Source organism: Pleurodeles waltl, chromosome 7 (genome assembly GCF_031143425.1).
Source record: "Pleurodeles waltl isolate 20211129_DDA chromosome 7, aPleWal1.hap1.20221129, whole genome shotgun sequence".
In the NCBI taxonomy this organism is placed as follows: domain Eukaryota; kingdom Metazoa; phylum Chordata; class Amphibia; order Caudata; family Salamandridae; genus Pleurodeles; species Pleurodeles waltl.
In genome coordinates this window covers 1,462,672,944-1,462,687,612 of record NC_090446.1, presented here as the reverse complement: position 1 = coordinate 1,462,687,612, position 14,669 = coordinate 1,462,672,944, and the positions used below count along the sequence as shown (strand labels likewise).

The window sequence follows — 14,669 nt, the reverse complement described above, 5'->3', positions numbered from 1 at the left end:
CCCAGACAGTGACCTGCCCCACTTACATTTCAAATGGTTTGCCTCCACCACATACAAAGGAACCTGAGACTAGATTCTTATCACCTGGGAAATTTTGGAGAATTGACAGGGGAAGAGGAGAACTTTAAAGAGCCAGGTGTTGGGGTGGCAAAGGGAATCAACCCCACCTCAGAGGCTGGCACAAGGTATAAATAGTGGACCTCCTGGTCTAGTTGACATTACAGAGGAAGAACCGCCTTGCTCCCCAGATGACTGCCCTGAGCTTGAGGCCTGCTTGCTTCTCAGAGAACTATCTTACTGCTACCAGAGCACTGCCCTGCTGCTTGATGACTGCCTTGTCCTCCAGAAGGCTGCCCTGCTGTTTGAAACAGAAGACTGGACCTGCTCCCTTCTTCTCAGGCTATCTCAGTGCAAGCTCCACTGGCCTCCAGTGGCCTCCCTGCAACTGCTGCACTGGACCAGCCTGGACTTGCAACTGAACCTACTTGCAAATGTGACTAGGCCCCTTTGCTCTTAGACTCTGCTGCCCGTGACGACTGTTAATGCAAAGTTCCTGTGAACCCAACGCTGCATTATAGCTACAACCAGTGAGGTTAATCAAGTCCAAAGTGTCACTGCAGATCCACTGGACTTATATCACAAACAGGGTACACGGACCTGGTCTGCACCACAGTCTGGGTCTATGCACCCAGTCGCAATGAATGAGCTGTTACCGGCACAGCTGTAAGCTCAATCTTGGGGACAGTGGATTAGTTAGAGGCGGATGTCTTCTTGAAGCCGCCACCCTTCTCTCACTGTGCAGGTGGCAACCCAACCTGCATTTGAAAGAGGGCAGAGATCTCCCTGCCCAAGTGACTATAGTCACCTACAGGCAGATGTCCACAGCACTTTCTTTTCAACCTTCCAAGGTGCACCTACTGGAGGTGCACTGAGCATGTGTCACCTGGTTAGCGCTCCTTTGATTTTGTGCCCATGTCTGTAATAGAGCACAGGTACTGTGACAAAGCGTTTCATCATTTGAATGGGACTAAGCTCCATGTGAATGAGGGAATATGCTCTGAAATCACACCAGCGCACATTTGGAGCCAGCACAGTATGAATTGCAGAAGGGGCTGCTCAAGCGTCTCTGGCCTGTTCTGTAATACCAAAGGGCATTGCAACAAAAAAAACAGGTATACACATCTGCTGCACCTAGGGAGGACTTGGTGTAATATAGCCCTTTGATCTGTTTACATTCCCTCCTTCACATTCCTGCCAATCATTGCTATGAAACGTTTTGTTGGACCTGGCCCTTTTTTCTGGGTTATCCCCAAACTTTTTTGCCTCCTTTCTTCTATTTTATCTGACCTATTTCTGTTGGCTTTAGGACCCTGGGCCCGTTACCACTGCTAATCAATGTTAAAGTGCAAGTGTTCTTTGTCTAAATGGCATTGGTGATTGGTTTATCCATGATTGGCATAATTGATTTACTAGTAAATCCCAAGTACAGTGCACAGGATATGCCCAGGGCTTGTAAATCAAATGCTACTAGTGGGCCTGCAGCACTGATTGTGATGCCCACATGAGTAGCCCTGTAAACATGTTTCAGACCTTCCACTGTAGTGTCGTGTGGGCAGTTTGGAACTGCCAGTTCAACCTGGCAAGTGCACTCAGTTGCCAGGCCCAAACCTTACTGTTTACTACATATGTCACCCCAAAGGTAGACCCAAGGCAGCCCCATGGCAGGTTGCAATGTATTTCAAAAGTTAGGACATGTACTGGTCTGTTTTACATCCTGATAGTGAAATACTGCTGCATTAGTTTTTCACTATTGCAAGGCAAGGCAAGACATGTGAATTGCCTCGAAATATCTTTTAAGTGTAATTTCTCATTGGGAACAGATAGAGATTTGGAGTTCGGGGTCTCTGAACTCACAATTTAAAAATACATCTTTTGGTGAAGTTGTTTTTTAAATTGTACGTTTGGAAATGCCAATTTTAGAAAGTAGGCATTTTCTTGCTTATCCATTCTGTGCCTCTGCCTGGCTGTGAAATACACGTCTGGGTCAGGATTCCACAGTTGGGCTGTTTGTGGATTTACTCTACACAGTCGCACAAAGGGGGCTGAGTTGTGCCCTGCATATCCTGGTGAGTGTTCCTGGGCTAGAGTGGTGGAAGGAGCTGACACTTGCACCTGAATTGGACTGTGCCTCTCCTTACACAAAGCAATCTCCGACCCCCTGGAGTGTATCTGGGGATAGGGCAGGAAAGGCAGGGTTGTGTGCACCACAAAGACTTTCCTTTGAAGTTTGCCTATTTCAAATGCAGAAATGAGTATAAGTATTGGGCCCCTGAGACCACAACTTCAGAACTCTTCTGGACTGAGGAAATTCTGTCATGAAGAAGAGCTAGATGCTGAAGGAGGGACTGACACTCTGCCTGTTGCTTTGCTGCGCTGGCCTGCTGCTTGCTGCTTCTGTCCTGGAAGTGAAAGGAATGGACTTTGCTTTCTACACCCTGCTTTCCAAGTTTCCCCAAGGACTTAAACTGAGCTTGCCTCCTGTTAGAAGTATCAGGGACATCAAAAACTTCATCTGCCAGCACCTGGGCTCTCTCCCTGAGAGTCCTGACTCACCAAGTGGTGGCACATTCAGTTTCTGGGCATTTAAGAGTGAGTTCTGTTGTAACCAAGAAGAAACCAAGTGCATCGACTTCAGAGCAACTGTGGAGCTGGCGTCTCATTCTGACTCCAGGCTGCTGCCTGCACCAGGAGCCGTGGTCCCCGCAGAGTGCAACGCCCGCAACTGATGCCGCTGGCCAGAACTAACTGCAATGACCTGTGAAGCCCTGCTACACAGTGAGTCCTGAGTGCCGTGTCCCCAATGTCCCAGGATACCCGGCACTGCTGCAGCACCTGTGTCCCGTGGTGTAATTGTGTCATGACCTTCTGGATTCATTGACCCCGCCAGATCATAAGTAACGATGCCGCCTTACCTCCCCTGCAACCATAAGGAACCAACACCTCAGCTCCCCTGCCTGGCAGTAAGGAACTGACGCCTCACCTCCCCGGTAGCAGTAAGGAACCAAAGTTGCACCGGCTACAGGATGCCTCACCTCCCCGACTCCGCACAATGTCTTTGTTTCATTGTTTTCTAAAGGTACTATGTCTGAAGTTCGTGCGACTCTGTGACCGACCTGCACTCCCTTGTGAGTGGCGACACACTGACAACTGACTCTGTCAACGATGCTGTGATAGCCCCAGTTGGAGCTATTGTGTTTCTAAGCGCTTTATTGACATGTAACTTTTAAAGATTTGTATCTTTGCTTGTGTGTGTTGGATTTTTGTCGTTTTGGTCTTGTTTTACTCAGATAAATATTGGCTATTTTTCTAAACTGGTGTGGAGTACTTGTTTGTGTTTTCACTGTATTTCTGTGTGTGTATGTGTACAAATACTTTGCACATTGCCTCTGGGATACGCTCGTGTCAAACTACCAAGGGGGTGATCAGGGGTTATCCTAGCTGTGTGACTTCCTTACCCTGACTGGAGTGAGTGTCCCTACTTAGACAGGGTGCAGACCACTGCCAACTGGAGACCCCATTTCTAACACATTTGTACAAAAGATAGTGTAAATAAAAGCAGTGCTAGTTTTCTGCCTCTATCATACCCACTTGAAACCCTCTTATCACAAAAGGTATGCTGCATGCTTCAACAACTCATTATGGGGGTTATTACAACTTTGGAGGAGGTGTTAATCCGTCCCAAAAGTGACGGTAAAGTGACGGATATACCACCAGCCGTATTACGAGTCCATTATATCCTATGGAACTCGTAATCCGGCTGGTGGTATATCCGTCACTTTACCGTCACTTTTGGGACGGATTAACACCTCCTCCAAAGTTGTAATAACCCCCTATAAGTCTTAGAGTTCATGTGCACTCACCGAGGACGAGGAGGAGAGAGAAGAGTTGAGTCTTCATCATAATGAAATTCTGCTGCTTTGGTAGAACACAGGGAGAACTCTGAATCTGAAACAAATAGAGAAAATTCCATTGTTCAATTGATCACTAAAATGATGTAGGGAGGCGATCAAAGATCAAATCAAATAAGATTTATTTATGATGAAGTCAAAACACCTCAGCCATCATGCCTGCTTCTCATTCCCAATGCACTGCTCTCTCCAACTGCGCTTGAGCTCCACGGAAACCAAGGGCACGTTTCATATGCATTATGATATTACTGCATTCCCTTGCCAGGAAAGCTAGTGTGCTCAATGTGAGGAAACTACAATCACCTGTTTCAGTATTGAATGACATTGCTTTGAAAGTTCATACACGACCTTTTATATTAACTTATTTGACTAATGACAGACAGAACAGATTGAATGGTAATTAACTAAAATTACTCCTCGAAAATAATGGTCTAGGGCCCTAGGCTAGACAAGTGTATCTACAATGAGGATGTAATATGTGTGTTTAAGAAATGATACTTGCTAGACTGATATGGGGAAGTAATCAAAGGTTCCCTACTTTCAATTGTGGGTATCTGTCTAGTTTACCTTTGCATGTGAGCAACGGAAGGAGAACAGGAAGAGTATGCCTATTGGCAACTTTAGCATATATATTAAACTTACAGTAAATTCAAAGATGAAGAAGGAAGGTCATGCTGTCTCTCAAAGCGAAAGCATTATACACGATAACAAACTCAGCCCTTTTCTTAAATTGTAGGTCTTCAAAACACTATTAGTAATGTAAAAATTGACAGCAAGACTGCATGATGAAGTCCAGCATCGGTAAGGTAAAAGTTCTGTTTAGGGCCTGACTTAGATTTTGGCAGAACAATACTCCATCGAAACCTGATGCATACCCTGTCTGCCTTATTATAAGTGCCATAGTCAATAATGCACTTATAATATGGGAGACAAAACAGATGCCAAATTCCACCTCTTAAGCTCCAAATCAGGCTTGTAATGTCTTGTTTTCTTCCTAAAGAACATCATTATACAAGATCTAGCATAGACTATTAACATTTTACCAAAATATAAATCTTTGTTAATGAAACCTCATGTTTTTTCCTTTGAAAATTTAATATTCAGGAATGACAGTAGAGGAGATCCGTAGGCCTACTTCTGCATTCCTACACGTTGTTGAACACCCTTAGGAAATTTGCCCTTTAAACAATGCTCAATTCCTATACCCAAATGGAACCACTTGTGTACATTGACAACTTTAGGTTTCCGGATATCCTTACCATCTGTACTCCCTCAAAGTTCAACATTGTACCCTGCACTCTTAACCACTTACATGGAGCTCTTTGAGAAACTACTTGTCAAGATACACATTACAATTCACCAATATGCTGAAGACGTTTAATAGTCTCTGCCGCTCAGTACATCCAGTTCTCAAACTCTCTCAGCATTTCATCTAGACTAGGGGTGGGTGGAACTTGTGATGCTTTGTTACATAACAAATCAGCAACATTTTGTGGAACCCTGACAATGGGTTGCAAGCAGGGCTGAAAAATCAGTGCGAATGGCACTACACATTTTGCAAGTGTGCGTGGCCATTTGAGTTGATTTTGATGCCACTTAAGTAGAAAATCTCCTTAAGTGGCAACAAATATCCAGCAGCAGCCCTCTGCCCACAACTGCCCACAACCGCATGTGTTAGAAAATCATGCTAGAAACATTTAAAAACACCCTATATTGTTCTACAAGTTAAGTTGTCTGCAGTTCTCTTTACCCTCTTTTAATTGTTAGAGATAACATTTTTGTCACTTGACCCAGTTGTTTAAACCGTTCACAATGTGTGAAGCATTAAAATCTTACAACAATAGAAATTCTATAGATTATGGCCCTCATTATAATTTTGGCGGTCTATTCCGTAGACCACTGAAGTCACCACTGCCATATGACTGCCATATTATTACTGCTGGCTGCTCTCTTCGACTATTTGGCAGGGAAGCCGCCAGCAGCCATACTGGTCGGTCGGTGGTCTAGTGGAGCTTGCTGCGCCACCACATCACCACAAAACAGCCCGTCGTATTACAACATTGTAAACGGCGTAGGGGTGTCGTGTTGGTGGGGTGCTGATGGCGGAACAAGCCCCATGGACCCTGTTCCCTCCCGGATGACCACTGAAACCACCAGGTAAGGTGATCGTCCGACGGGGGAGGGGGGTGTTGAGTGTTGTGTGCATGAATGAGGGTGTGTGTGTGTGTGTGTGTGCGTGTGTGAATGGAGGGGGGTAGGAGGTATTGTGTGTGTGTGCAGGTGTCTGTGTTCTTGTGAGAATGCCTGTATGCGTGGGGTGAGGGGGTGTCATGGCCGTGTGTGCATGTGTGTGTGAATGAGTGAGCGTGGATGTATGCATGTATGTATGCAAGTGTGGTGTGTGCATGTGTGGAGTTGGTGGTGTAAGTATGGGGTTGGGGGGGCAATATGGGGACCGGGGGGAGAGAGGGGCATCTCTGCTTAGGGGAGTGGGGGGGGGCTTCTGATGGTGTCGGGGGAGGGGGGCGTTGGGGAGTCCTGTTATGGTGACAGGAGTTAGTATTCCTGTTGCCAGTGTCCTTACCGCCAGGGATTTCATGGCCGGGTTGCTGCCATGGAATCCCTGGCGGTAAGGATACTCATTATACCGCGGGCAGTGTTGGGTGGACTGCCGGGTCGAAGGTGGTCAACCTTTGGTCAGGCAGTCTCACCACCCTGGCAGTACAGGCAGTGAACTCACCTGCGATGGAGCCAGTTCACTGCCGCGGTCATTATTTGGCGGTCCTGTACCGCCATGCTGTCAGTGGTCTGACTGCAACCGCAGGTGTCGCGGGGCAGGACCGACAAGGTCATAATGACCACCTTTGTCTTTTGGAATTTTCCTTCCCTTATTTTAAATGCTAAAGATAAAACTGTTGTCACTTGACCTTCTACTTTGGGCGTAGAGACCTTAAAACAGAAAATAATAGCCTCACATACAGATCTTGTTCTTCTGTTTTAAAAGAGTTTTTCAGCTGCTTCTTTCTAATGTAATTTAGTTCATGGCTTAAGCAAACTATATGCATCAATGTGTCCATCTCTGTCCTAAAAAAGAAGCACATGGTGTTAGTACATAGGGGTTGTTACCCTTGACCATCCAGCTGGAAAAATGGCAGGTAATAGAGTCCAAAGCGTAAAAAGGTGGCTATAACCTTAGAATTCAGGTTGAAGTCTAGGTGTCGTTACCATTGCAGTGAGAAGAATTTCATAGTATTCATACTACATTTATGTTGAAATGCTCTCTGTACTTCCCTATCCCTGGCGGTTTTGATTTCTTGCTTTAACAAAAGCTCCCGAGAGGCTTGGTCATTTTGGATAATTCGCTTAGGGGTGGCAGATTATAATTGACCAAGCAATTCTTCACATGAGAATCTGCCACTGAAGAATCATTTTTTGAGTTAGCCAGTTCTTTGTTTATAACATATCTTATTGTATTATTGGACGTCACCATGCAGTCTACCCAATATTTAATGTGGTTGATGTTTGTTCGGGCCATGATTGAAATCCAAAACAACTTGTCCCACTCCAATCTATTTCAATCTGCCCCACTCCAATTTTCCCTACTTTAAACCAAAACAATCTGCCCCCTCCCTCTTGCCCCACTCCAACCTTCCCGACTCTAACCTGCCCCACTCCCATTTGCCCCACTCCAATCCAGTCCACCTCACTCCAATCCAATCCATCGTACTCCATCCCCAAAAAAATCCACTCCAATCTACCACAGTCCACCCCAGTACAATCAAGTCCGCCCCACACTAGTCCAATAAACCCCACAGCAATCCAATCGACCACCACTCCAGCTGTCTAATCGACCCCACTACAATCCACCTAAACCCAACCCACTCTAGTCCAATCCACCCAACTCTATTGAACCCACTCCAATCCAACCCGCCCTACTCCAATCCATCTCACTCTACTCCAGTCCATCCAACCCCTCTTGAATCTAACCACTCTAATCCAATCCACCCCACTCCAGTCAATTTCACAGCTACCGAATCCACCCCACTCCAATCCAGTATACCCCTCTCCAATCAATCCACCCCACACCAATCCAATTCACCCAACTCCAATAGAATCCAACCCACTCCAATCCAATCCACCCGACTCCAGTCCAATCTACCACAATCTATTACAATCCACCCCACCACATTCAAACCCTCCCCACCCCAATAATACACCCATCCCTATCCAATCCACCCAACTCCAATTCACCACATTCAATCCAATCACCCCACCCTAATCCACCACTCCCCATTCCACATCACTCAATCCAATCAACCCCACTCAATCCAATCCACCTCCCTCCAATTCACTCCATTACACTCCACCACACCCCAATCTGATCCACCGCTATCCGATCCACCCCAATCCGGTCCAGCCCACCACTGTCCACCCCACTCCAGTCCTCCGCATTCTATTCCAATCCACCTCACCTCAATACAATCCATCCCACTCCAACTCACCCCACTCAATCCAACCTATCCCACCCCACTCCACGGCAATCCACCCACTCTACCCCAATCGAATCCACCCCATGTCACCCCACCTCACCCCATCCCAGTTCAGTCCACTGCACTCCAATCCATCCAGCCTAACCCGCTCTAATCCAATCGACACCACATCACACCAATTCACTCCACCCCATCCTATCCTAGTTCATTCCATTGCACTCCAATCTACCCTAATAAAATGCAATCCACCCCAATCCAATCAAACAACTCCCCACCCTAATCCGCTCCACCCCACCCCACCACACTCCAATCCAATCTATCCCACTGCAGCCCACTACAACCCAATCCAATCCACCCTACCCTTTTCTAATCCACCACAACTCCAACCCAATCCATCACCCCATTCCAATCTACCTCACTCACTTCAATCCTCCACACTGTACTCCAGTCCAGCCCACCCCACTCTATCCCAATCCAATCCACCCAACCCCATCCCAGTTCAGTCCACCCTCTCCATTCCAATCCGATCACCCCACTTCAATCCAATCTACCCCACTCTGATCTAATCCACCCTACTCCAGTCCAGTGAATCCAGTCCACCTCACTCCAGTCCAATTCACCCCACTCCCATCCAATGTATCCAGTCCGCCCTACTCCAATCCACCTCACTCAATTCCAGTCTAATCCACCCCACTCCAATCCAATCCAACCCACTGCAATCCAATCCACCCCACCCCAGCCCTATCACTCCAATCCAAACCACCCACCCCAATCCAATCTAATCCACCCCACTCAAATCCACCCCAATCCGATCCACTTTACCCCATTTCAATCCACCTCATTCCAATCCAATCCACTTCACACCAATCCACCCCACTCCACTCAATCCACCCCACTCTACCCTAATCCGCTCCACCCTAATCCAGCCCAGTCCAGTCTATCCCACTCCAATCCACTCTATCCAGCGTTCCTCACTCCAATCCAATCAGCACCAATCCAATCCACTCCACTCCACTCCAATCCACCCCACCCCTATCCAATCCACCCCACTTCATTCCAGTTCAGTCCATACCACTCCAATCCACCCCACCACATTGCAATCCACCCCACTCCAATCCACCTTAATCCAGTCTAACAACTCCCTTACCCAAATCCAATCTACCCCACACATGCCAATCCAATCTATCACACTGCAGAAGGCTGTCCTGGTGTGTGGTGGGTACATATGGTACTTACACCTTATACCAGGCGCAGGTATCCCTTATTAGTGTACTGTAGTCAGTGTCTAGAAGCCAGGCATCCTAGAGGTAGTTGTGGTTGAGAAGCCTAGCTTATCTAGGAGACATGCAAAGCGTATGCAGTACCACTATAGTTCCACTTAGTTCTTACACACATGAAGGAAAACACTGTGTTACAAAAATAAAGGTACTTTATTTTGGTGACACAAATACCAAAAATACCATAGAGACTATACTCACTTAGGAGGTATGTAATACACAAATTATATGTAGGAAAGTATCATCTTTCTTGGCATGTTACTCCCAATTTCTGACTGTTTGTCAGTGTGTTTTGCCTGTCTCACTGGGATCCTGCTAGCCAGGACCCCAGTGCTCATAGTTTGCGGCCTAATGTGTGTGTTGTCAGTATGCTTAACTGTGTCACTGAAGTTCTGCTAACCAGAACTCCAGTGCTTATGCTCTCTCTACTTACCAAATTAGTCACTATAGATTAGTGACTCGATATTCCAATTCTAATTGGCACACTGGACCCCCCTTATAAGTCCCTAGTATATGGTACCCAGGTACCCAGGGCATTGGGGTACCAGGAGATCCTTATGGGCTGCAGCATTTCTTTTGCCACCCATAAGGAGCCCAGACAAACCTTTCTCCAGGACTGCCACTGCAGCCTGTGTGAAATAGTGCACACGCTATTTCACAGCCATTTTCACTGCACTTAAGTAACTTATGAGTCACCTAAATGTCTAACCTTCATTTACTGAAGGCTAGGTGCAAAGTTACTAAGTGTGAGGGCACTCTTGCACTAGCAAAGGTGCCCCCACGTTGTCCAGGGCCAATTCCCCGGACTTTGTGAATGCAGGGATACCATTACATGCGTGCACTACATATATGTCAATACATATATGTTGCTCCACAATGGTAACTCCAAATATGGCCATGTGAGATGTCTAAGATCATGGAATTGTCCCCCCATTCCAAATCTGGTATCGGGGAGCCAATCCCATGCATCCTGGGGGCTCCACCATGGACTCCCAGTACTGCCAAACCAGCTCTCTGAGGTTTCCACTGCAGCCCCAGCTGCTGCCACCTCACAGATGGGGTTCTGCCCTCCTGGGGTCTGAGCAGCTCGGTCCCAGGAAGGCAGAAAAATGCATTTCCTTTGGGAGGCGGGTATTACACCCTCTCCCTTTGGAAATAGGTGTTACAAGCTTGGGAGGGGTAGCCTCCCAGAGCCTCTGGAAATGCTTTGAAGGGTACAGATGGTGCCCTCCTTGCATAAGCCAGTCTACACAAGTTCAGGGACCCCCAGTCCCTGCTCTGGCGTGAAACTAGACAAAGGACAGGGTGACCACTCCCCTGTCCATTACCACCCCAGGGGTGGTGCCCAGAGCTTCTCCAGTGTGTCCCTGGTGTTAGCCATCTTGGATTCCAAGGTGTGGGGACACTCTGGAGACCTCTGAGTGGCCAGTGCCAGCAGGTGATGTCAGAGACCCCTCCTGATAGGTGCATACTTGGGTAGGTAGCCAAACTCCCTCTCATGGCTATTTAGGGTCTCTCCTCTGGGTGTTACTCAGATTCAGCTTGCAAGACTCCTCCAGGAATCCGCTGCATCCTCTGCTTCAGCTTCTGACCATCGGATCAATCGCAGACTGCTCTAGGAACCGCTGTAACTGCAACAAAGTATCCAGGATGACTCCTGTGACCTGCAACTTCAGCTCCAGCCAGCATTTGCAACAGTTTCCAAGATGAGCACGCTCTGAGGACTCCCTGTCTTCACCCTGCACCAGAAGAACCGAAGGAATCTCTGGGACTTCTCTCCTGATGACAAGCTTGCTCACTAGAACCCAGGTGGTGGACCAACGTGACCCAGACTGTCCTAAGGTCCAGCTGTCCAAATTTCAAAGAGGTAAGAGCTTGCCTTCCCGGTTTGCGTCATCTCCAGCTCCCTGGGCTTTTGTGCACTTCTTCCAAAAATCCTTTTGTGCACAGTGTAGCCCAGGTCCCCAGCACTCCATCCTGTGACAAACAACTCGCTGAGTTGTTGTCCGGCGACGTGAGACCTTCCTTTGTTGTGCTGCACCAACTGCACTTTGCATCTTCTTTGTCCCCGTGTCCTGGGACTCCCATGGGTGCTGCCTGGTCTTCTGTGGGCTCTCTCCAGTGTTGAGAGCCCCCTGTTTCCTCAATCTGAGTTGAGACCCCCAGGTCCCTCCTGGGTCCAGGCAGCGCCATTTTGATGAAACCACAAACTTGCTTGAACCAAGGCTTGTTGGACAAATCCAGTGATGCAAATAGCCTGCATCCAACAAATCGACGAGGGACATCTCCTGCACCATGCAGGAACCTGCAGCCATCTTCTTTGGTGCTCTTCTGTACACTTCTTCTAACCAGAGAATCCACTTTTGCACCATCTGCTAGGTTGGCAGGAGCTCCTGTCCTTCGTGGAATCTTCTGCGACTTCTGGACTCTGTCTCCTCTCTTCACAGGTCTTCAGGTCCAGGAAAACACCAGTTGTTGATTGCAGTCTTGCTTGCTTCTTGCAATATCTCTTATCACGACTTGTAGTGTGTCCTGGGGAAACTTGCAGTACTTTACTCCTACTTTCCTATGCTCTGGGGTGGGGAACTTTACTTACCTTTGGTGTTTTCTTACACTCCCAGCGCCCCTCTACACACTACACTTGCCTAGGGGAGAATTTGTGATTCACATTCCACTTTCTTAGTACATGGGTTGTGTTGCCCCTAGGCCTATTGTATTCTATTGTATTTTCTACTGTTTTCACTATTCGGTGACCATTTACGTACCTGATTTTAGTCTCTAGTATACAAATTGTGGATAATACTTACCTCCACAAGAAGTATTGCCTCTAAGATAGTTTTGGCCTTATGTCACTATAATAAAATACCTTTATTTTTGCTAACACTGAGTGTTGTCTTTTATTGTGTATAAGTACTGTGTAACTATAGTGGTATTTCAGGAGCTTTGCATGTCTCCTAGTTCAGCCTAAGCTGCTCTGCTACAGCTACCTCTAGACAGCCTAAGCTTCTAGAACACTGCCTACATTTCACTAATAAGGGATAACTGGACCTGTTATGAGGTGTAAGTACCTTAGGTACCCACTACAAACCAGGCCAGCCTCCTACAATATACACTAGTATGCAGAAATAGGCATAGAAACAGTTAGAAAACAGTGCAATTAGTGGAAATCACAATAGAAAGAAAAAGTTCTAGGGGTAGCACAAACCATATACTAAAAAAATGGAAAGAGAAAGTTGGTCCCCCACCTAGGTATATGTAGTGTATAGTCGGGAGCTGGGAGTACTACGAAAGCCCAAAGGTAAGTACCACAACCCACACCAGTGACCATTAAAGCAGGAGTAAATCACTGTATGTTTACCTGATCACACACAGAGAAGAGAAGAATAATTATGCAAAGCCCAGAAGATACTGCAAGACACCAACAGTGGATTCCTGAACCAGAGGGCCTGTGGAAGAAAGGGACCAAGTCCAAGAACCACAGCAGAGTCCAGGGAGAGCAGGAGCCCCTCCCCACCAGGATGAAGGTGCAAGAATTGAACCACCGGTCAAGAAGAAGAGTCAGTACTGAAGACGAAGTTGGGTTCCTGGAGGATGCAGGTGATGTCCCACGCCAGAAGGAGGATTGCAGTCTGGTTTGCGTTTTCGGGTTCAACCAACAGGCCTTGGCACACGCAAAGCTCGTAGTTAGCAGAAAGTGGAGCTGCTGGGGACCAGGACCAGGTGGACTCTTCCCAGGAGGGGAGTCAGGGGGCCCTCAGCAACACAGAGAGCCCACAGAAGCTCATGCAGCGTCCACAGAGGTACCACAGGACGGGGACAAGAAGGCTGCAGATGTCCACGCAGCACTACAAGAAAGGATCCCACGCCACCAGAGAATCACTCAGGGAGCTGTGCATCACAGGAAGGAGTGCTAGGGGCTGGATCTTCAGGATGCCTGAAGAGCTTGTGGATAGGATGCCAACAAGCCTTGGCAGCTGCAAAGGATGCAGTATACTGTCTAGCGTGGGCAGGCAAGGGCTTACCTTCACCCAAGTTGGACAGTTGGAAGAGAAGACAGTCAGTCTACCACCCGTGATGCAAGATCCACGCAGCTCAGCAGGAGAGGCGATCCACAGATCCAGTTGTCGTTGCAGTTGTGCCTGCAAAAGCAGGGGAGTGACTCCTTCACCCCAAGGAAGATTCCTTCTTCCTTCTGATGCAGGCTGAAGACAGGCTATCTTCAGAGGATGCCGGGGAAATGTTCCAGTTGCTGGAAGGAGGCAGAGATACAATGTTGCAGGAGGCGTCTTGCTTTTTTGTTGCAACTTGTAGGGTCTTGAAGTCCAGATGCACTTTCTCAGTCAGAAGTCGAAGTGGAGGTTGCAGAGGATTCCTGCTGGAGTCTTGCACTCTGAAACTGATGACCACCCAAGAGAGAGACCCTAAATAGCCCTGAACCTATCAGGAGGGGGCTCTGATGTCACCTGCTGGCACTGGCCACTCAGATGGTCCCAGAGTTCCCTGCCAACCTAGAATTCAAGATGGCAAAACCCAGGGACCCTCTGGAGTAGCTCTGAGTACCACCTCTGGGGTGGTGATGGACACTGTAGTGGTCACTCCCCTTTCCTTTGTCCAGTTTCACGCCAGAGCAGGGACTGGGGGACCCTGAACCAGTGTAGACTGGGTTATGCAAGGAGGGCACCAAATGTGTCCTTCAAAGCATTTCTAGTGGCTTGGGGAGGCTACCCCTCCCAAGCCTGTAACACCTATTTCCAAAGGGAGAGAGTGTAACACCCCTCTCCAAAAGAAAATCCTTTGTTCTGCCTTCCTGGGCTTGAGCTGCTTAAGCACCAGGAGGGCAGAAACCTGTCTGGGAGGTGGCAGCAGATTGGGCTACCTGGAAACCTTCAGAAGACTGAAATGGCAATACTGTGGGTCTTCTAAGGAGCCCCCAA

The 14,669-nt window shown here is 47.7% G+C and overlaps 1 protein-coding gene across 1 annotated transcript in view; it reads right to left on the bottom strand.

Moving 5' to 3' along the window:
- The window catches only part of LOC138246498 (von Willebrand factor-like), a 50,356-nt gene that overhangs the window by 28,937 nt on the left and 6,750 nt on the right, over positions 1–14,669 (bottom strand). Inside the window, exon 2 of the mRNA XM_069201145.1 lies at positions 3,921–4,005. Within this exon, the coding sequence (XP_069057246.1) occupies positions 3,921–3,960 (40 nt within the window). The 5' untranslated portion in view covers positions 3,961–4,005. The remainder of the gene's footprint in view (positions 1–3,920; positions 4,006–14,669) is intronic.